The sequence below is a fragment of the Eimeria tenella genome, genomic scaffold (genome assembly GCF_000499545.2).
Source record: "Eimeria tenella Houghton genomic scaffold, Eth_scaff4, whole genome shotgun sequence".
NCBI lineage: Eukaryota > Apicomplexa > Conoidasida > Eucoccidiorida > Eimeriidae > Eimeria > Eimeria tenella.
This window is the reverse complement of record NW_013543334.1, coordinates 79,644-101,770: the sequence shown is the minus strand read 5'-3', so window position 1 is coordinate 101,770 and position 22,127 is coordinate 79,644. Positions and strand designations below refer to the sequence as shown.

General features: G+C 48.1%; 2 protein-coding genes across 2 annotated transcripts; one reads left to right on the top strand and one right to left on the bottom strand.

Moving 5' to 3' along the window:
• Window positions 1-15,461: 15,461 nt before the first annotated feature.
• ETH_00034435 (uncharacterized protein) lies at window positions 15,462-17,772 on the bottom strand (the record flags this gene model as incomplete). Its single annotated transcript, XM_013376727.1, has 3 exons — window positions 15,462-15,631; window positions 15,884-16,259; window positions 16,729-17,772. The coding sequence occupies 3 exons, from the start codon at window positions 17,770-17,772 to the stop codon at window positions 15,462-15,464; spliced, it is 1,590 nt and encodes a 529-aa protein (XP_013232181.1).
• A 473-nt stretch (window positions 17,773-18,245) lies between these two features.
• ETH_00034430 (uncharacterized protein) lies at window positions 18,246-20,495 on the top strand (the record flags this gene model as incomplete). The annotated part of the gene is made up of 5 exons (XM_013376726.1): window positions 18,246-18,822; window positions 18,972-19,363; window positions 19,494-19,908; window positions 20,054-20,251; window positions 20,395-20,495. 5 exons carry the CDS (start codon window positions 18,246-18,248, stop codon window positions 20,493-20,495), a joined length of 1,683 nt encoding a protein of 560 aa, XP_013232180.1.
• Between the last annotated feature and the right edge of the window lie 1,632 nt (window positions 20,496-22,127).

The following is a 22,127-nucleotide window of genomic DNA, read 5'->3' as shown; positions in this document are numbered from 1 at the left end:
GACATCCTCAATATCAGCCGCGCGATGGAGACCAGCGTAGGTGTTATAGCTACAAAAGTGGGCCAACAGACGCATGTGCTTTACGCGGCATACTCGGACGTGTTCCGCGGGGCGCTGGCGAAGCTGCAGACAAAAGGCGCACAAGCTGCACAGAGTAGAATGAAGTGCAGCGCTTCATCTGGAAAATACTAATCGGCACGAACAGCCACGACGGCTTTTAGAGAGTGTTGAATTTTTTCAGTTCCTGAAAGCCTCCGCCTTTGGCAGTCGTTTCATGCGTGGACATCGCCCGTACATGTACACGCATGACTCCTTTTTCTTCTTAAAAAAATTCTCAGGAGAAAAGTGTTTCAGCCGTGAATTCATGCTTCGGCAAAAATGGCTAAAATCAAGGACAAGGCGCAAGCAACTTTGTCCAGCTGTCCACACAGCGCCCATTACGCTTCGCCACAAAAACGTGAACGGCACAGGCACGGGCACAGAAGCGTAGATCACTTGCAAGTTGACTTAAAGAGCTCAGGCAGCAGGGCTGTGCTCTCTAGTGGATATTGCTTAGAGCTTCATATAATACGTGGAAGAAGCTACTGTGGGTGGCCCAACATGCAAAGCGGCAAGCGGCACCCGGTTAGGTTTCAAGTAAACGCAGGTGTAAAGGCTCATGACTGTAGTCCTGCACGTACGCTCGTCCATAGGCGCTTGCGGTGGGCCTGAAGCTGCCAGGTCACACAAACACGCACACGGATCAAGCAAGCTCGTACGGCAACTCGTCAGAACACGACTCTATTGAACAAAGCACAAAAGCAAGCCAAAGGGGATGCTTTGGAAAGCAGTCCACGTTTGGTGGTATGCTAAGCAATTTAGACGAGGATTGCAAGTACACAAAGTAAGGACACCATGGAATAAAGCGCGTAGAAAATAGTGTGTAGAGAGAATGGGACACGATATGCTTCAGGTTGAGCTACACTGATGCAAATTCACAAGAATAAACAGCCCGCTAGTACAAAGCACGGTGAAGTAAGCACAGTTGAGTAAGTGCGGCAGGTAGCTCACATTGTTGTCCCTGCTTCGGTATCGAGTCACTGGAGGGCGCTGCAATCAAACATACACGTGCAGCAGTTAAAATGAAACATTCAGGAAATTTGATGAAAAGGGAGAAATACAAACATGGATTCGACGACCAGTGGATCACAAAAAAGCACGGATAGCCTATGGTTCATGTGTAGCGGTCGGCTTAGAGCAAAAGCTAAGATTGGAGAGATCCAGCTAAAGTGTAACGCCTACTTGCTACTCCCAGGCTTGGTGAGGTGGCAGCTGCGAGGAGGGACAGAGACACACAGGAAAGTCCGTGAACACAGCATGCTCAGAGCGACAAGCGCCAGCGCATTTCGCTTCTCGCAAAAAAAGAATAGTGGCATGGGAAGGCTTTCACTAGGCGACAATGCGTGGATTATGCTTACAAACATCAGTATCGCAAAATGCTTACATCTTAGGAAAGGTTCTCTCTGTCTTGTTCGCGCTGAAAAGAAAGCACCGCAATCAATCACAAGCACAGCGAGAAAAAAGAAACAGAGCGTGCTCAACAATTGAAAGGTGCAAGGAGAAAGAACATCTGTGGAAGGCTTCTGCTGGAGCCTCGAGAAATCCTCGCACCCGTGCCACTCTGGCATGCCTCTGTAAAGAATTTACCATGAAGCTTCATTGGTTGTACAAAATAGCATGTTCACTATAATGACAAAGGGATCTCGCTGCTGATTGCGGTGGTGCAACTTGCTTTTCAGCAGATTGATTGCAAAAACGATAGGCTATTTGCTGTATCCAGTGCACCTGAAAGAACTACTTTTACAGATCATGATGCTGCAGACGACGGACAATAACATAAAGCGAACAAACTACCTCAAAAAGCTGATACCATTTTTGAACGGATTCATGCTATGACAGTCAACGGCAAGTTTGAGTCGAAGTAGTCCATACCACTTCACCGCAACGCAGCATGCCTACATCCAAGTAATATGCGTGTCTCTTTTCTACCATGTGGTTTTCAGGCGAGTATTAAAAGCCACCAAGATTCAACACAAAAGCTGGCATTCATTTCAGAAAACCGCGTTCTGTTCAGGACATGGGAAACAAATGGACGTCGACTTGACAAAACAAGGGAGACCTTGACGAGAAAAGTAAAATGAAGCGCAATGCGGGCTTGAAAATGCACGAGCCGGACCCACTACCCCGCGATTAAGTTTCAAAGGCTGCAACTACAAAAACAAAGACGGCTAGCGGCAGTACCATTCTTGCCACCTGCTCTAACGCTTGTCACTGCGTAGCGCTGATAGATACAAGCCTTACTGTCACCATGAGGCGTGCGGGCGCACCAATTAAAACATCTTAATACGGCGAACGCACAGATGCAACTATATTGCAAGCCAACATGCGGCAGGATATACTATTCCAGATATCTGCAGGATTTGCCTGTAGAACGAGCAATGCCTGATTCCAGTGCACCTCCCGCACTTGGTGATCCTAAGCGGGATTTGAAAAGAAAATACGTTAAGCGCGAATCAAGAAGAAACGCTGTCTAGCTCAGTCTACGTTCTTCAAAGCTCAACAACGGTTTGCACGCACAGGCGCAGGTTTACTGTGCAACAGCTGCCATCTCCAAACATTTCTGCCAGCTAAGGCCGCTGCTGATGGCGACCAGGAGCCCTCTACAGCTTCAAGTGTTTTCTCACCAGTAGCCGAAGGCCCTGCTGAATCATTGGAAGGGCTTAACGCTGGGCGGGAAGTAAACACGTGAGCCTGCGTCATACAAGATGTCACACGGCTAGCCGAGACATAACTTCCTGGAAGGTTCCTACGGCAAGTAGCCGGTAAAGCAACTAAGAAAAACTAGGCTTTTACTAGCAGGCTGCAGAAGTACAACCCCAGGAGCTGGGAGAACGTACGACTTTCGACCTGATTTTCATCTCCAACTGCAGAGCAGCACGCTTCCCTCCCCACGTGCCTTTTACCCAAATGTCTGCATCCATTAACGCAAAATGCAGATGCTGCCAATGCGCTTAAGCACAATCAAAACAGAAAGTAACCGAGCACACATGGAAGGGAAGCACAAGCACAAGCCTAACCTGCTTTCTCTTTGGCAGTAGCAGCTTTCAGCAGCGCAGTTTGGATAACATATCGCTTAAGATTTGCTTCTTCAGCAAGCACCTGGTCAACGCATATGTATCAATCCCTCGACTGTGCAAGCTCGTAGAACTTTACCATGAAAGCGTGTAAATGACAGAGTGCAGCATTGTCTTGCTTTGCTTCGCCTGTGCCAGCACCGAAAATGAACGCCGCGTCCAGAGAAAGTTAAAAACTAATAACGGCAGATACATTGCGTCTGGAACTCACCTGGCGCAGTTGTGGGCATGGAGCTGAATGCCGTCCCTGTAGGAAGGCCAGAAATCACAAATGGATGCTGTATTATCCCAATGAAAGCGTATGTCATCGAGAATAAAGCCGGGACAAATAGGTCCTACGACCTTCAAGAATTACTAAGCAACGCAAAATGAATTACGATTATGGCATCTACGAAGCCCACACAGAAGTTCCAGTCCTGCATCGACCAGCCATTTTTCGTCGCCCAAAGCAGTTCACGAACGCAACTCTACAGGATTTTGGTTTGCATACTTCTTCGTAGTATTTTAGCTTGAAGAAAAGTCGCTTCTTCATCACTGCCTTTGTTGTCCTTTCTGCGACGTCGTAGGTCACATCACAATGAAACGCATTCAGCTTTTATCGCTTACGCAGCTCAGCGGGCTTTCCGGTTGCATCCATCGAGAGCAAGTCACTCGATGTTCAGGAAGAAAGGTCGAAAAGCAGAGATCGCGTATCTAGCATTTACCTCGAACTCCATTGTGCACAACTCTTTTCGTCGACGTATCCACTTACCAGTACATTTTGATAAAAAATCATTGACCCAATGCATCACAGCCGGGGGATCGAGCAGGCCCTGAAGGCAAATGCCAGCCAGCAGGCAGGTAAAGGTTCTCCCAATACAGCAAAGTTAGGTGAGCGCCGCAAAATTAGGCCGCTTGCAAGCAAAATCCACACCGAGGCTGACGCCTTCCGCTAGCATTCAAACTTTGGAGCGCAGATTGCTTGCGGCTTGAAGCACACCTCAAGCGCTCTCGCTCTGTGAATGCCAACCCAAATTGTAATTCTTTCCGGCACAGCAGGCGGAAGACACCGTGACACTCTTCCTGCACATTTCAAATGCAGTAGAATTTGATGTCTCGCTGAAGTCAAAACTTGTGTTGAGGCCAAATTTCAGCCACAAGGATTTGTGTAGTCGTATAACAAAAACCCACGAAAATATGGATATGCCGTGCATTGCCTTGCGGCCACGCGTTCTATCCGCAGACCACAAACAGGAGCGAAGAACCCACCAAAAGTCTTGCCAGGCCCAAGCTGTGGAAGTTCCTGCACCAATTCAGGACGCAGGGATTCAATTACCTCGCAGAGGACCTGAATAAAAAAAAACATTTGCAGCTGATAGCAATATTAAGGACATGACTGCAACGGCACAAGGTGTACAGCAGATGCTGGTAATTCTCCAGCACGGCTTCGGAGCGTCTCTTTTAGTGGTTTTGTTGCCACAAGTGGACAGACTTCGCGAGTCTGTTGCGACGGCCCCTCCTGAGCAGATATCAGCAGACGGCGCAAGCATTAAGCACCTATTACCACAAAAAAAATACATTTTAACAATGATTTCACATTCCAGCGCATTTGTCCAACCTACATGCCCATAATGCCGCATGCCCGGCCCTTCGACTTGAAGATGCACTATGAAATCACTAGCCTTCAGCACCGCGGGCGTAGCTGGAGGAAACGCAATTGTTACAAAATGTGAGACATCCAAAAAAATGCGTGAACTTTCTTGATTCCCGTATTGCAGCGCTGTGGAGTTTGGGTACTTCTCCACGCGTTTTGCCAAGTTCAGCAGTCTGCTAGGCTAACCGATTAGTTCATAGATTATGTGAACTGATATACTTACTTTGAAAGTTAAGGAACCAATCTTTTGCCGCGGCAATCACTTCGTCTGCAGCGTCTATACCCTGAAAAACCATGTTACAGCATGCGCAGTGCAAACAATGAGTTTGGGAAACACCGCTCAAATACGCACGCGCATCAAGGGCCCTGCAACTCGGTAACTTGAACAGGCAGACAGAAAGCGAAAGCTTATAGTGCTAAGAGCCCTTGACTGCTACATACAGAATCATTTTACGCTCGGCAGGGACAGCTGGCCCGCTCAAAGGCTAGAGACCGAAACCCTAGTGCCTCATTGAAAAAGGTGCCTGTGAGTGTCATCAGTCGAAATTGGTGAGCTAACTAAGGCATGCAACTTTTACCTGAGGTCGACACATGTCAGCGCCGGGTTGAAGTGTAAATCCTCCAGCAGCGCCTGCTAGCTGTCTTCTGGCCGCGTTGCGCTGGCCAACCTGAAGACTGGAAAAGCACTGCTGCACGAGGAAAACAATTATTACCAGTGATACAGTTGCAGCCATTGCATTCCATAATGTGCTATGTCGCGTAGGACCGCGCTGTCCATCCGTCCAATAGGCGGAATCGCGTCCTTGTTCACTCTCACGGTCGGCCTTTGCATGAAACAGCGCCGACAAAATGCTGTTCCCTGAAGGAGCCACTTTACTGGGGACCTCAGAATTGTTCCTGTTAGCACCCGAGGAACTATTTTTGTGCACCTGCTTAGCTGCAGCTTCGTGTTGAGTATCCATCGTCAGCGTTTCGGCAGCGTCGCCAGCAGTCACCAGACCCGATGAAATCTCATTAAAATGGCGGCGCTTGCTGAGTATTGTGCCGCCTGAAAAAATTAACACTATTCTACTGATGTTTTTGCGGGGCAAACAGATTCGATCGATGAACTGTCCCCAAACCTTTGGTTTTCTGTTGGGTGTGCGTTGGTGTGTTAACGCAAGCAAGATGTAAGCCGGCAAAAGCGTGCTTATCTTGCAAAAGATGTCTAAAAAATAAAATATATTTAATACGTAGGTGGTTTTAGAAAAGGTTACGGCCTTGCAGCGAAGGAAGACAAGGGGTAGCGGCGTTTGACCCAGTCACCTCTTGCCGGCCACTCCCAAGACGCGGACGATTTTGAAATCTGCTTCTGCCAGAAAATAAAAACCCTTTCTGCATATAAAAAAAAATTTGGGAAAAAATAGACGATAGCGGATGCCTAATGATTGAGCAGAAGCAAAGGAGCAACGCAAATTTCCTCTAGGCGCCAAACTCAACAGAGCCCTCAAATCAAAATTTCAGAAATACCCCTTATAACGTGAGAATTTGGCAACTCAAAACCTATTTAAGCAGTACTCACATGAATCTTATTCCGTATAAGGATCAGGCGCAATGGGGGATTGTTATTGCCATTGCGATCAGTCAACAGTCATTGTGGGCCCCGAAAGATCGACCGCTGAAGGGTGCGAGGCACATGAGTACCGAAATTTTGTGAAGTCGCATAAAAAGTGAATTCTTTATCAGAGAGTAACCAGTAAGAAAATATTGACTGGAACGAAATGCTCGCTGAGCGGCACAGTGCGAAGCTGTCTTCCCTTAGGTTTTCTGTGTAGGGCGCAAGAAGGTGCTCGCTGTGAGTAAGCACATATATTAGCTCCTGTAGAAGAAGCATTGAATAATGGCGATTTACAATCAAGGTAGTATTTGACCAGCTCTGAAATACTAAAGCTGGCCCACCAATTAAGTGTTTTGGAATCTTGAGCGTCATTGTGGCCAGGACACTCACATAGTGTGGCCCGTGTAGTGTTTCATCGCACCCATCGCTGCATATGAGTAACTAAAAAAAATTCTAACCAAAGCTTCAGCGGTGGCGCTCTACCAAAAATTAGCCACTGGCCTGCGCTGCTGCGCAACAATAGCTGTGGTATATAGTTCGTGTTGTAGGGTTGTACGTAGTGCACGGCAGCAAAGTTTTCGGCAAAAACAATCTTCAAAGGTTGCAATATTTCGTAATACAGATCAAGCACCCTAAACCTTAATATATTTGGTAGAGAACTTAGGCCCCTGTGGCACACTAGGCCTAGGGCACTTCGCAGTTTACGTCAGCTTTGGGCTGGCAGTGTCACCAGTGGAGAGAGTGGCGAACCGCACACCGAAAAGCCGACGTCGCCTCCTTAGAGTAGCGACTAAGCTATGATTATACCTAATATGCCTTCTAAAGAGGTTATTTCGTGATTTTTTTGATAGGCGCGCGTGTACGTGTGTAAGCGGTTAGGATTCATTACTGTGCTTTGGACCAAGCTCTGTAACTATTTGAGTAGAAGCGCTAAGGTGAGATGCTATAACAGAGAAAAAATGCGGCATGCGTCCGTCTCACTTGCGCGCTTACACAGTTGTAGAGGCACGGGCTCCAGCCGAATCGTTTGCTGCCGCCGGCGATTTAATTGCGTTGGAACCTGCGATTGGCACTGCAACAATTTCAGCAATTCTTTTCGCCTAAGTCTACGTATGCGTGTGCCTACGTATCCTCCCATATGGATCAATTTACTGGCTAACGTAGACCGTGGAATGCGTGTTGTTCCCGTGTTTAGGTCAAGTCATCAGCTTGGGCAGTAACACGAAAGACATGATGAGGCCAAGTGGGCTGCTGCTGATTATAATAGAGCACAACAGGGAGCTTAGGACATGAGATAGATCAAAGCACAGCCAAGGCACGGATTAGTGGAAGAGCTAAGCAAAAGTGCTCTGAGGGTGATTAGATCCCGTCCTCTCTAAGAGGTGCTAGGAATTACGACCTGAGACTAGCTTCATTTTAGTGCGTTTTAAAAGCCCCGGCCTCCTTGCCTGTGTTTTCACTTAGGCTAGTGTCTTGTCAGTGTTCAGGGATGCACCTAGGATCTCTGGTTACTGATAACAACGCACTAGACAAGCCATGCTTGAAACACTACAAAAGGGAGCTGGATTGGGATTCTTTCAGTGGTCTCAAAGCACTTACTTACATGTCCCGCCTAAGTCAAACTCACACTGGGGATTCGGACGGATGTTCGCCCGCGACGTTGCGTCTCCATCTTCCTACGTCATAGGAATCATAAGAATACACTGCGAGGCTTCAACTCTTACCGGAGAAAACACAGCAGCCAATTCAAGTAACGCAGAATCTATGCGAAGAAGGCAAAGAGGTTACTCATGGGGCGAATCCACTGTTGCGCCGAGGGTATGTGGGAGTTCTGCTGAACAACTATATTTCGTGTAATAACTAATCACTGAGTTGAAGCTGTTGCTGGGAATGTCGGAACAAGCGCATTCGAAACGGGCGTTTTCGGCGAACGAACGACACCGGGATGACGATGACGGGAGCAGGATGTAAACGCTTCTAGACTTTTGGGCTGTAAATTTCGCAGATATTGGTATAGGAATTAGGCAACGCGCCTTCCCGTGGTACACTGAATGCATCGCAAGAACGCAGTAGACATGAGTAAGTGGGACTTGGCAAAGCAGTGGCTCCACAGAAGGATTTGCATCTAATGTTGAACTCAGGTGCTACAATGGCTGTCCGTGGGTATCACAAAGAGTATGCCTCACAGTTTGCAGTCCAAGTTGAACCAGCTGTAACTACGAAAAAGAAAGAAACTCCCCACCTTTCCTATGCATAGCTCCGTAGGGACGGTGCTTTTGACAGTCGCGAAACGCAGAACGGCGGAAATATGAACGTGAGAAGCGATGGCAGAAGCTCTACCTCTCACCCTCATGTCTTGAGTGGACATGACAGAAAAGTGTGAAAAAGATCTACTTCGAATCGAGAGTGCTGGAAGTACCTGCAGAGTGCAACAGCTAAAGTAAGGAACGAGGTTTTGGACCATGGCAGCATGCACTGCAAAGAGAAGCAGTCGCTTGACAGGAGTATAAGGGGAGCAGAACCTGAGTAAATGAATGGTACGGGAAAGGAAAGCGGACCAAGATATCCTGACAGATGTTCAAGATGTCTACTGCAATAGTAAAGTATGCTAAAGGAAACCAGAAGTTCAGCGGGAAATGAAAAAACGGACATGAAAAAGAGACCCTGCCTTCTGCCCGTTGTTATGGTTTAGTGCACAGGCATTACAATAGGGCTTGTTGCTGACCTATAGAAGATAGCTAGCTAGCGACCTACAAGGGGTCGCAACACTGGAGGAGGACAGGACCCTCCTTCTAGGATCAAAGTAAGGCAATTTGTCTGCGAATTAACATGCATACACTAGAGGTGCTTGAAAATGCGTGGAGACTGGTGTTGGCGATAGCGCCGGCGTTGCCCGTTCTCTCCTCTTACTCGTCCAAAACGCGCATGCGAATTTAGTCGCCGTATCTATATCCATTTGCAGTAAGCACTCTTGTTCTTTTGCATAAGTGTTGCGGACTGCCGTATTGTAGTGCGCTGGAGCTACATGGTGATCCGAAGACGGTAGCTAGCGGGTGGCCTTTAAGGGTTTAAGACTCTTAAAGAGCGCGGAAACTTCTTACTAGTAACGAATTCAGGCAATTTATCAGCAAATTATCATACTGTCTATGAATAGCCGAAGATTGGGGCTGGCGATAGCGTTGGCGCCGATGCCGGCCACCGCCCCACAGGGCCAAGAATGTAGTGAACAGCTGGCGTACACTGTTACTACGTATGGTCCCTGGGCTAGTCTGACTAAGTGCACACTCTGCATCTACTATCTAAAATCCATGATTCTCGCCAACTACTGCTGTATACCCTAAATGGCCATATACAACTGAGTTCATATTATTGAGAGGTAAGAAAAACCCAAAATAATAGAACTGACTACGGCACCAACCTCGCATCCAGCCCCATACCCGGTGCTGGCTAGCAAGTACACTATTCCCTTTTATGATTTCCTAATATCCAATGGTGCCTTATGCCTTAAAATATTCTATATTATTCATGCCCTTTCGCGTTACTAAGCCTCGAGGGGTGGCGACGAAGGTCAATTGTAGTGCCTGGCACTACAAAGAAGAAAGAACCCTGAGTGGGGGGGACTTTTAAAAAAATCGGATGGGGAAGTGGACAGGTGGCCGCTGTGATTTGATAATTTAGTATTTTTTTAATGAGATATGCGTCGAATGTACAGGGTTTATCAAAGGGTGCCGTATTCGTGGGCCAGGTAGCAGCGTAGTGAGCAGAAGGTGCTGTGCACTAGAGATATCCCCTGCACCTATGCCTTCCTCTTGCTCTTGCTTCTGAAGTTTGTGGTTTCATTTGGGAGAGAGTTCGATGGCATTCGGCCCTCCATCGACGGCACACTGCAATACACGACCTTGCTGCTGCCGCCTAGAAGGTTCGCTTCCTGCAATGCCTAGGCTTTGCTATCTGAAAGATGCTAATGTTGTAGCATCTCATGCAACCAGTTAGTGTCTCTGGCCCCTCGCGCTTGCTCTGGCTTGGGTAGAATGCAAGAATCCCTAGAGTAGTGACCCTTTCCCATGTATCTCTCTCAGGCTTCCTCTTACGTGCGAGCCTTCAGCTCCCGTGAAGGGCACCCGTCCTCGCTCCTTTTCCTTTGACTGCAACATACGTCATGCCATATGCTCTGTTGTTCGGAGGGTTGGGTGCTCTGTCACCTTTGCCTGCCTGAGATATGTTGAACCGTTTGGCTCCTTCACCAAAGCAGGAGTGTAATTCGTTGCATAGCCTCCCTTTCGTTAGGATCCAACACAGCTCGAGTTGTGCTAGACTACCTAAGTAATGTATCATAGACCCTGACACGCGTACATTCTCTCCTCGTCCAACGATCTCTGCAGAATTAGCAGTGTACTTCGGGTGTCCTGGCTTCCAATCAGCAGCAATGTGCCAGATGAAGGCTGCGCGGCTGATAATGCAGAAACATAAGAGTACATCATGCCTTAAGTTTGCTGAGTCCTCTGTGCCCGCATTTGTATTCTTTAGGTAGATCCAGGGTATCAAAGTATCACCTAAATTATCCGCTAGGTCGCTGCTACACTAGCGTTGGTCTAGTCCCATCTTCGTAAACTGTGCCTCTCCCACACTGGGGGTTGTCCTAACGGCGCTGCGCCCTTTGTGTAGCAGCAGCTTTGATGACGCTGTGGCCCGTCGTTTGGGCTTAAATGGAAATGAAAGCCCCGCAGCTGCTCGTTCTCCGCTTCAACCCGGCTATCTACCTGCCCTGGTCCATTTGCGCAGGGGTTTCTACTTGTTGCGTCTTGAGCCGATTCGCAGAATCCCAGAAGTACTTTATGAAGCCCAATTTCACGAGTTGAGGACTCACTACGGCCCCGCTTGAGTTGGCGCGAATACTTCACCTTTTGTAGGGTATACGGCGTTGTGTCCCATTCACCCTCCCGTTCCACAAGTGAATGGCTGATGCAGGCCGAAATACTGGACACTAGAGGAGCTGGGGCTTCAAAATTCTAAATTGGCTTGATTCTTGTGCTACGAGACTGCAGGAAATTCGATTCCCGTATTACGACGCAGAGACTTCTGAGATAAGTGAAATTTGGGTCCCACGTGTTTCTTCCCTTCCGGCCACATAGATTTATGTCTGGCACTACTCGCTAGAGACACCACTTATACTTTGTAAGAGTATAAAATTTTCGATTCTAAGTGTATCTTCCAGAGAGAACGCATCTCTCTATCCCAGATATTTCTCCGTTCTGGCGTGGCCCTGCTGCCTATTGCAGTTCCAGTGTCTTTTACCAAGCACAGCCCGCATGCTTGACGGCAGACTACACGGAGGTTTCTTGCCGCAAAGTGCTGTACGTTCACGGTGAACTACCCTGCTTACTGTGTCGATCTAGGTCCTCTCAACTGTATTGCCGTAGGGCTATTGCAAGGCTATGCTGTAGCGCTGAGCACTGAGGCCGTGTTCATCGGGCCGTATAGTCGGGTCGAGAAAAGAAAAAACAGCACTGCATTCAAGATGTATAAAAAAAATGATTTTGTTCAACACAGAAGTGCCGGTCAGTTTCACAATGGCACTCCGGCACCACGTGTGAGACGTTGCCGCTGCTTCGCCCAAGCAGAAATTGGGACAACAGTGGCTTTGACCTTGCACGTTAGTTTATAAGTCTTAGAGAATTCCCAAAGTTTGCAAGATTAGTGCCCACACCGCTGAAAGAGGCTAAGGAAGGCTCACATCGATGCCTGTGGGAGAGGTGGGTCCTCTGAGCAGTCTGTAGCTCCTCCTCAGTGACGCTACGAGCCCTTCCAGTGCTTTCGTCCTTCGAAGCCACATTAAGGTTTAAACGGGAGGCGACTTACAGTGAAAACCTTTTGATTACCAGGTACTACCAGTGCTGTAGGTGTCTCCGGCTGTCCTATGGAACAGCCGGCTGTAACCTTGACACCACAACGACCGTCTATTCCTCAGCTTTACCTTGTTCTAAGATAATCTGAACTGCGTGGAACTCGCCAAGTTTCACGTCCGATGGTTCCATCTTTTCCAAATTATAGCCGCGCCCTACCTAGCGTTGACTAGGACCTTAGAAAACGCTCCCCTAGGGCTGAGCAAAACTATGTAGCTGTAAAGTCTTCTTCTTTATTCTCAAAGCATTGCAATGATTATTAATTATTATTTCCTCGGTGTTCAAGCTTGGTGAAGCCCTCCGGTACCCCAGCAGAGCACAAAAAATTACCAATGCCACGTACTCCGAGTCCAATGGGCACAGCCATTTTGTGCAAATTTGCAATGGAACATTTTTATCTCTAAACAATGTATATTTAGTCAACATATTGAGTGCAATTCGTGAAGTCTTAATACGTTTGAAGTTGAACGTGACTAAACGGACATGCGTCCTGTCAACTCCTGCACTTTTGGCTTGATGCGCTCGTAAATTGAGTCACCAAATGCAAAAACAGAGACATATTAACGAAAGAAAATCAAATTTATTTTTCCATTGCGCTTTTGTCACTCGTCGCCACCGGGGATTACTCGCGGCGCACAGGACGCAGACCCACACAGCCCCTTGTCACGAAACTCGACAGGTGTGGAGTTGAGGGTTTCACACAAGTAAATTAATAGTGCGAAATAAGTTTTAAAATCAAAAGGCAGAGGGAGATAAAGGAAAAAGCTCAACAGGCTCAACAGGGGGCCTCTGTTGCTGTCCCTCATTACTTGTTCTCACCTTTGCCGCTCCCACTAATACCTTCCGATCTACTTCTTTTCCCCTTCCCTTCCTCTTTCGCAGGACTTGGGTTATCCGTACATTTGGGCCCTCCAACTTTCCCTTCACTGCTCAATAACTGCAGCGGAACACTCATTGTTTACATATATATATATCTCTCTACCATGTCCGCCTCGGCTCTTCGCGTGTGCGCACTGCGCCGCTCCCCTATACTCTTGCAGGGCAAACCGGAGGTCCCCTTTTCAGGGGCCCCTCGAGGCTCGTGCCAGGGGGGCTCCTCTGGGGCTCCTACCCCACTCGAGCGTGACGTGAAGTTTAATGAGATAATGCGCCCGCTGTGGGTTTTAGAACCCCCAAATTACGTGCGGCAGCCACTGTGGAGACAGTTCTGGGAGGCCCAGTTCGCGAATCGTAGTTTTCTGTTCTTTGGGAACGCATGGACCTCATGTGCTGCCTTTGCGGCGTTTCTGTGGTGGAGCAGGGTGTTCGGTAAGTGCAAGTCTCGCTCTAGTTCTACTCTTACCATTTCCTCACCCTTGTTAATTTCTTAATTCACTGGCTCGATTTGGCCGGTTGGTTTCATCCACCCGCTCCCTGTGCTTCAGTTCGATGTAATTTATTCTCCCCGTCGCGTTAATATAGAATGGCGTGTGGCTTGTACACATTTAGCTTGTTCATTAGCCTGTGGGGAGGTTTTATTTGCTAGTATTCAACGTAAATACTTATCACTTGTCTGGTTCATTCGCTCCCACTACTCATGTATGAACTGGCCAATAAACATTTCGGCATTTGCAGTTGTATGCTTCCTGCCTGTGCCCTCTTTTCTTCAGATCCACCCCCGAAAGAACGTCTCGACCGATACTGGCTGAACTCGCGTGAGCGATCGTTGCCATTTTCTTTTCCCCTTTATCATGTTTCTTTTGCCTGAGTTCCTCACGCTCGCTACACGACTACTGTTGCACTTCAGTGTATACGGTGTGCACGGAAGTAGCCACTCTCAGCACCACAGGTGTGAAACGTAGTACAGCAAAAATAAAGATACAGGAGGTCCCTAGAGGACACAAAAGGAGATCCAAATTGGCGACAGGAGCCACTGCCCAAGCCAGGAGCCTAGCGTGTACATTGTATTGACCGCTCGCACCCGTCCATAAGTTTCCCTTCTGCAATTATTTGCGTGTTTACTTGTTTGTTTCGCCGATTCCGTATGTTTTCAGCAAAATTCCGAATTTTATCAGCGTTCCACAATCCCGGCAAGCGCCCAGGCTTGAAGATCAGCCTGATGACGTATGAGGCTCGTTATTTCTATCGCGGCCTAGACCACCCCTTCTCCTTGAACGAAATAAAGGACTTTCTCTTTAAATTGAGGGAAAACTACCTCATTAATACCTATGAGGGCATTCAGTTCCCCTTCGTATTCAGACAATTTAATAGGGTACAGACACCAGGCACGCTGGAGGTGAGGTGCATCAGTGTAGTTTGCCCACGTATTTGTTCAGGTCTCGTTCTGATTCGTGGATTTGTTTCTTCCCGCTAAAGCGTATCTTCCCACTTGTCTGGCATAGTGATACCAATACAGTAGCCCAACTAATTCGATCCAACCAGTCTGTACCGCCCGTGTAGCTTTTCATTTGGATTCAAATGTATTTAATTGATTGAACGTGATCCAATTCATGTGTTTTGTTCATGTGTACGCAGGTGCATCTCTCTGATCCTATCCCTGATGATCACCACCACAGCTCCTTTGGACACTAGCCGGGCGCATTCATTTCTCTCATCGCAAACACGTTTAAAACTCTACCATGACGCCGTTCACTGCTTTAGTTGAGCCTTCAGCCCGCACAGTCTAGTGTATTTGGCCTAGATTAGCAAGTGTAGCCTGTGAGCATAGCTGTTCTCGTCATGCAGAGGCAAGACATCACAGTGTGCCGTTAGTGACCGCAGCTTGACAGCGAAGTGAGGCAAAGCAAATTTCAGACGGGGAGAGTGGGGAAAAGGTGGACTGGCAAAAGTAAATAATTTGTAAATTTGGTGGAAAGTCAAGGAGCAAGCAAATAAATCAGCAAATGGGCCATTCGGAGGTGTACTGACGCCACAAGGGTGGCAGAGGCAATCGCCGCCACTAATCAGCGCAGGGTAGTTACCGATGCAAATAGAGCACATCTAGTGATTCGGCATTTTTTTTGCTGTGGCGGAGTTACGTATGCGCTACTGTGGCCTCAAAACGAGAGCGTTAAAAAAATCGGGAAGATGAAAATGGCAGCATGTACAGAGATAAAGGATATTCAAATGAATGCGAGCACTGTGTAGCATGTGCTTGGGCATATGTGCAAATCAGCTCAGTCTCTGGACGTGTCTCTCACGGTGTGTTTAAGTCCCATCCACCTCGACTCCACAACTTCAAGTTTTCGTCTCCTTTCTGCTATGTTATCCTTTTCCGTACCAACTGCTGTTTCACCCCCACTTAGCCTCGACAGCAGCTCGTCACCGCTGACGGAAACGGTGCTTCCTGAAAGGAGAGCACAAAAACGGTAAAAATGCCAAACAGCGAACAAGGGGAAGAGGCACACTGGCGAACCCATCAATGTGCACAGCCTTCGCGTTGCGGCAAAGCGGCTTGTACCAAAAGAGCTCATAGGAGGCAACAGAGAAGTGAGCAATGCAGCGGGTGGACTCACACAGGACTACCTAAAACAGAAATCTACTGCGTGGTGGTGCTCTAAAGGTGGCGTGCTCTGTCTCAGGTGTACGCCCTGCTCACCAACCACCCAATACTTGATATATGCACTCTTTGCGGCTTTCCACAGTAGCCGGCAGATGGTTAGGAGAGGCAAGAGCAGGTAGAGAACGAGACACAAATGAAATCTGGTGGCGCTTGTGTCTTCAAGGGCATGCATCCTCTGGAACATTGGTTCTTTGCCTCTCAAATTGGTCAATTCGTGCTTAAGGCGAAGCGCCAGCCGCTGCTGCATCGCCAAGTCACAGACCACCAAAATGCGCCAAGCCAGTTTGGAGCGCAGTATCGCTGGAAGGGGGGGCTGCGCCAGCTCCAGTTGTTTCGCGCGCATGCGCAGAGCGCATTCGTTTTTGTTCCTCCCGATTAGCCACTTGTTCACAAATGAGCTCTCAATGAACTCCTGAAGCAACGCAAACAAACAAGTTACGAATTGCAGAGCATCTTTTCTCCATGCTGCTTGCTTCCTACAGCGACATCGAATTCCTTCGTTTTCCTTTTGTGTCGGTGTCTTGTCCGTCACTCTTTGTCTCTGGTTCTTGCTAAGTTTCCTCTCCCATTTTCCTTCTTGCTCTTCTTCTGTTGCCCCTTCTGCCCTATTTCGCTACTCAAAGAGCATCTCCGTGTCCTGTCAGCCATCAGCTAAGGATTTCAGTGCTCACAGGAGCAACTCAGGCACAGGGCACAGGTTGATAATGAGCGCGCTAGTATGGACAGTAGAAAGTACATGTGAGCGAAAGCCAAAACAACGAAAGTACAAAATCACAATCTGTGGCAAGGGCAGTAGTAGCGGCAACGGTAATCATATACGCCGGCAATAATTCTGAGGGAAATTATGACAGCAATGACTGACACAGCAGTAGGACGCCTACTTGTGGCTGTGTTTTTTTCTGATGTGTCGAATGCCACTCATAGAGCAGCTGGTGGACTTTCAGCAACGCGAACTCGGAGCCATCTTCTTCCAGCACTTGTTTAATGGAGGGAGTTAGCTTTTCTTTTTCTTTTTTTCCCGCAATCAGCTTTAAAACCAAACCGTAAAGCTCCCGGGGCCTCCAGAAGAGCTGCTGGCCCAGCGCGCCCATTTCCACCAGCCGATCTCTACCTATGAGGTAAAACGGAGCATGATGTTGCAGCAGCAAGTGCTGGATCAAAGGAATGAACTGGCCATTGTCCCTCTTGACCACCTCCCCAGCAGGCTCAGCAACGCCAGACCGCGCCAGCTTCTCTCTCGAAAAGGTTTCGTAGATCTTCTCCAAGTCTAAATGGCCCAAACCCACAAACACCAGATCTGGCCGCAGCGCCGTAACAGCAGCGACTGCAGACATGGCTGAACTGTTGCCGGTCAAGGTCCCGTCGGGGTCTAGACCACAAACGTAGAACTCTAAATTGCGGGAGTTCCAGCGCACCGGAATCCGAAAAGCTGAATAGCCATCGCCAAAGACTCGCTCAAGTTCCGACGTGGACGAATATAAACGGTGCGAAAAAGAAACAGGTCCATGCACACTTAAAATGGGAAACAAAGAAGCCCCAGGAACCTGGAAGTGCCGAAAGGATAAGTCTAGTAGGGGGAGAGCACGAAGAGGCACAGTTGGGGGTCGGCATGTCGATACTGTGGTGCACAAGAAATTAGGTAAACGCTTTGGCTTTCCTGCAGCACTTTTTTCGACTCTTTGCAGTGCTAGTGCGGTTGCAACAAAACAATTATGGCTCTTAGGACCATTTAAAATTCTGGTGTAGCTACTGCTGCATCCGTTGTTGCTGGTGCTGTTGCTGCTGCTGTGAATGGCAGCAGGAGAAGGAACCGCGCCATAGCTCCACCCTCCCGAAATTGAATTCAAACTTGCGCGCCTGGACTTGGACAGGTCCCGTGCTCTCGCGAAAGTTGACCGCGGACAAGATAACGCGGTGCCTAACATCGCAGTTAAATTCCTAGACGTGAAAAACAGTCAGGTGAGAGGAGGGCGCCATGGATATGGAAGAGAGCTCAAAATGCAGTGGAGGAAAGATGGCCAGTACAGAGCCGCAACATTCCACTGCCAGCTCTTGGAAGAGAACATGCCCATGCGTTGTAAGCCAGGTTTCCCGTTACACAACTTTGAGAAACCGGTACCCATCGGCTATTCCATTATGATAGACTCAATCTTAATTCTGATAACATATCTTTTTGTGTGCCGAAATTAGTACGGACCGCTGCAGAGGGGTTTTGTCTTGGGGCTTTTCGGCGGCGCAGTCGCATGCGCGGCTCTATGCATTCAGCAGGCTCGCCTGCACTCAAGAGTGCAGTGATGGCGGCACTACATTAATAAATTTATGGCTAAATTATGCTGTTTCGGCTTTCTCTAAGCTCAGCGTGAATATCTTCTGGCGATGGCCTGGCACCCTGCCGACGATGTCGCTACGCCATTTGCGGAGAGCTGAATTGGAACAGCAAGAGGGTTTCAGGAAGGAACTAAAAGCAAGTAAATCGCATAATGCCTTGGCACTTCATTCTTCAGAAGAATCTTCTGTTCCAGAGAGAGAAGCAACGACAGCCAGGCGCTCGGTCTTCTTGCAAGCCGTCAGCTCAGATGCCGAGAGTTCACAGGAAGAGGCAGACAACGCCAATGAAGCGCCTTCTCCGCTTGAAAAGGACAGCTCTGCGAAGAATTTGAGTCCATTAAGCTTCAGGGATGACAGAAATGATGGCAAAAAGAGGGCGAAACAGCGGAACCGACGCAAGCGCAGGGCGCACCCAGCAGTACCTCCACCTAAGGATTCTCGAGAAGCCTTTGTAGAGAGCCAGATTGAAGACTCTTTGTGTAACGTCCAGGAAGAAGCTGAAGCATCGAGTTTGCCCCAAATTTCTGGGAACAACTCCGAGACGTCGAGCTGCCTATACATGGAAAGAGGCGCATTTGATCCTGACGCGGAACTGAGAAGAATTTTCGGACGAGAAGTTTTGCAGCGTTCACGGATACGTGCCAGAGGTACGCTGACGTTGTTTATCAATCCGTTTAAAGTCGTTAGCTGTGTTATTGTATCAAGCCTAAATTAGTTTGTGTATGTGCTGTCCTCCGTGTGGCTGATGCCTGTCTAAAATATAGCATGCATTCTGTGCCTCTTCTTTATGCTCAAGCGTCAACCCGATCGCGACGGCAGTGGCTGATAGCGCCCGTTGAGTGCCACCATTGTCGGGCTTTTCGGGTGAACCCTTGGGTTCGGATGGTGGCTTGTGAGGATTCTGCTACGGGGAATTTGGAATTCAGTCTACAGTTTACGGAGGACTACGTACGGGTGCAACCCGCTTACTACGCGGCATTGAATAGTCATGATCTTCACGTGCTGGAGAGCTTTTGTGACTCTCACCCGAAACACCTAGACGGGCGCTTGGCTCTGTCTCAGGCGCTTTCTGTGACAGGAAGCCATGAGGCTGCCTTCCATATGCTCACCATTGCGGTCTGCAGCCTACAGTCTTCCTTTCATTATGCTTTTTCGCCCTTTGTTTTTAATCCGGACGGCACACCTCAGGTGGGTAGAACACAGGCCACTCTAGCAAATGGACACTGGGCTCATACAAAAGCAGAAACACGGGATTTTCTCAAAACATGATGGCAGGATGTTACTGTTTTCGTGTACTTGTTTCTGATTTACTCAACAGGTATCGGCGGACTCGCGAAACCCATTAAATCGCCAGTTGTTTGCCTGTCTTCTGCTATACATGATCGGATTGGGAGATCAGGGCTGCCACCGCAGCGCCTTAGAGGTCTGCAAGTTGCTGCTAGCAATGGACTTGCCAAATGACGCGGCCCACGCACTGTTGCACCTGGACTACTACGCCTTGCGCTCCGAAAAGTACGATTTTCTGCAATACTTTGCGAAGGTGTTCGTGAAGCAGCACCTCACATACGTCGTCCCCGTCGAAGCAAATGCAGCCTTCGAAACAGCAGCGGCGGCCGCTGCTACTGATGCGGCAGTTGAGACCAAGGAACCCTGTAGAGTCTCAGATCTCCGACTCACAATGCCAAACTTCGCTTTCTCTGCGGCGCTTGCGTACTTTCTGAAGGCGTCCCACCGTAAGTTGCGCAGTTCAACAGGGGCGGAAAAGATACTCCTTTGTATTCGATTCACTTTGGCTTATTCACATCGATGAGAAAAAACATGAACGCAGTTCTTCTGATGCCTGAGTTCGTTCTTCATGAAATGTTATGTGGCGCGCAGAAGATATATCAGCTGTCCGACAAATAAAAGCAGAAGACGTATGTGCAGTGTATGGGCGTGGAGGAGAAGTAGAATTTGGGGAGTATCATGATGACTTAGTTCCGCATTTGCTACTTATGCATGCAATCCTCCTGTTCCCCGCCTTCATTCGGACGCTTCTGAAGAAACTGGATATCAAAGGAGAACAAAAAGTCCTGGGTGAGCAAAAGCGTATGGGCGCCTGAAACCAGCGGGAGGCAGCAGTTAGAGGGAAAGTAACGACTTGCGTCTAGTCTCATAACTATTCATTGTTAATTTTTTGTCTTATCCTTTCATCTATTTACATGTTTTCAATGATGCAGATTCAGCTTATCCCAGCCTTCCGTGGGATATGCTGCTGTTTTCGGCTCCTCTGTGGATCACTGGCGGCCCCATCCACGAGACGTACGCGGAATTAGGATGAGCACAGGCATTTCTTCTTTCTTTAGCTTACTTTTGCTCCAGTCAGTTTTGGATAGATGGAGCAGTAGCCGCCTAGCGTTTGTGTCTGCAGTCAGTTTTGATTTGCTAAAGACGTTTAAAGTGCCCTACTGTGCATTTCGCGCAGTTAGTCTCAAATTCCCCATTTTCCCCTCTTATATGACTGTGTGTCTTGCTGTTTGTGCGCATTTTCCCTTAATTCTCTGTAGTCTAGGCTCTATTCATGACAAGCTGCTGACGTGTTTTGTTGAGAAGAACTCCGAGTTGTGGAAACCAAATATAGTTTTCCGTTGGCTTCACTCCTGTGCTGCTCATTTGTTCTCCCTTTGTCAAGAAGACACAAAAGGTAAACTAATTTGGTACCAGCTGAGAACCCGGTTCTTTAAGTGAGAAATAAAAAATTCACATTTACTTTTGTAAGCAGATTCATTTGTCTATATTTTTCCATGTGCGGAATAGCCGAGAACACGCATATTTGCATGTTCGTCCGTGCCTCCATACACAGAGTTATCCACATAAATTTTTCATGAATTTGGATGTGTGTACACAGATGTTGAGGTGAAAAACTGGATAGATACCTCTTCCGACTCAGCCGCAAATAGATCCAACTCAGAAAAAGCAAGCCTTGTCTGTGCGCTTCCCAATTAAACCAAACCGACTTATGTTCGTTTCTGTTGCTTTTTTTTGCAGAACGCAACATGCTGCTCGAGCATCGGCTCTCTTGGCACCACAGCATCTGTCTTATAGACTTGCACCGTTATTTCAATGTTCGCATTTCAGAATTCATGTCGCCCCCAACTCTGCCTGAAACGCTGATGGAGCCTGAGGCGTCCCAGCCAGGGTGGGTTCGCGGGGACCGCCGGGGGGCCCTGGGGGAGGGCCGGGGCGGCTTCGTGAGGCTTTATGTGTCGCTGCGAAGCTCGCCGCTGATTCTGTTCTTTCAGACACTTTTGCCTTGGAATGAAATCGACCACTCTGGTGAGCTCCGTAATGTTCAAGTGTTTTGCTGTGTCTACTGTATGTCATCTGTTACGTTTATTTGCTCTTCTGATGCATGGCTGCCTATATTTATGTTGTCGCATCATTGCTTTCTGCTTTGTTTATTTAGGTTGGCGGTCTCACGTACATTCACGCATCATACCTGTATCTGAGCAAACATTATATGCATAATTTACACATCTACAATTACATGTATACAGATACAAAGAGAGCTGTCTTAGCTGGTGTTCTGCGTGTTTCAGGCCTCCACGCTGAGCCAGTATATGTGAGCAACTTGCTTTCTTCCTTTCGCTCCTTTTGTGTTTCCACGTCTAAATTTATTTTGGAGACTCTGTGGCGCATAGGCGCACAGACAGCGCGTCTGGTTGGCGGACAGAGCCCATTAAACGCGAGTAACTAAGTTATTGGTTTACTATGGGCACGTAGCTAATTGAAGGAACATCCTTTTTTATTCTCACGAGTAGCTGGTCCTTATACAGTGCACGTGAAGGCAGACAAATTCGCATCGAGGGGATTTGTGCTGCCGGCGTTGCTACTCAGGAGCTGCATTTCCCCTTGAGCTAGTTTTGCTTTCTGAATTGGTTTTATGCGTCGAGTTTTTTTGTTGATTGCTAAG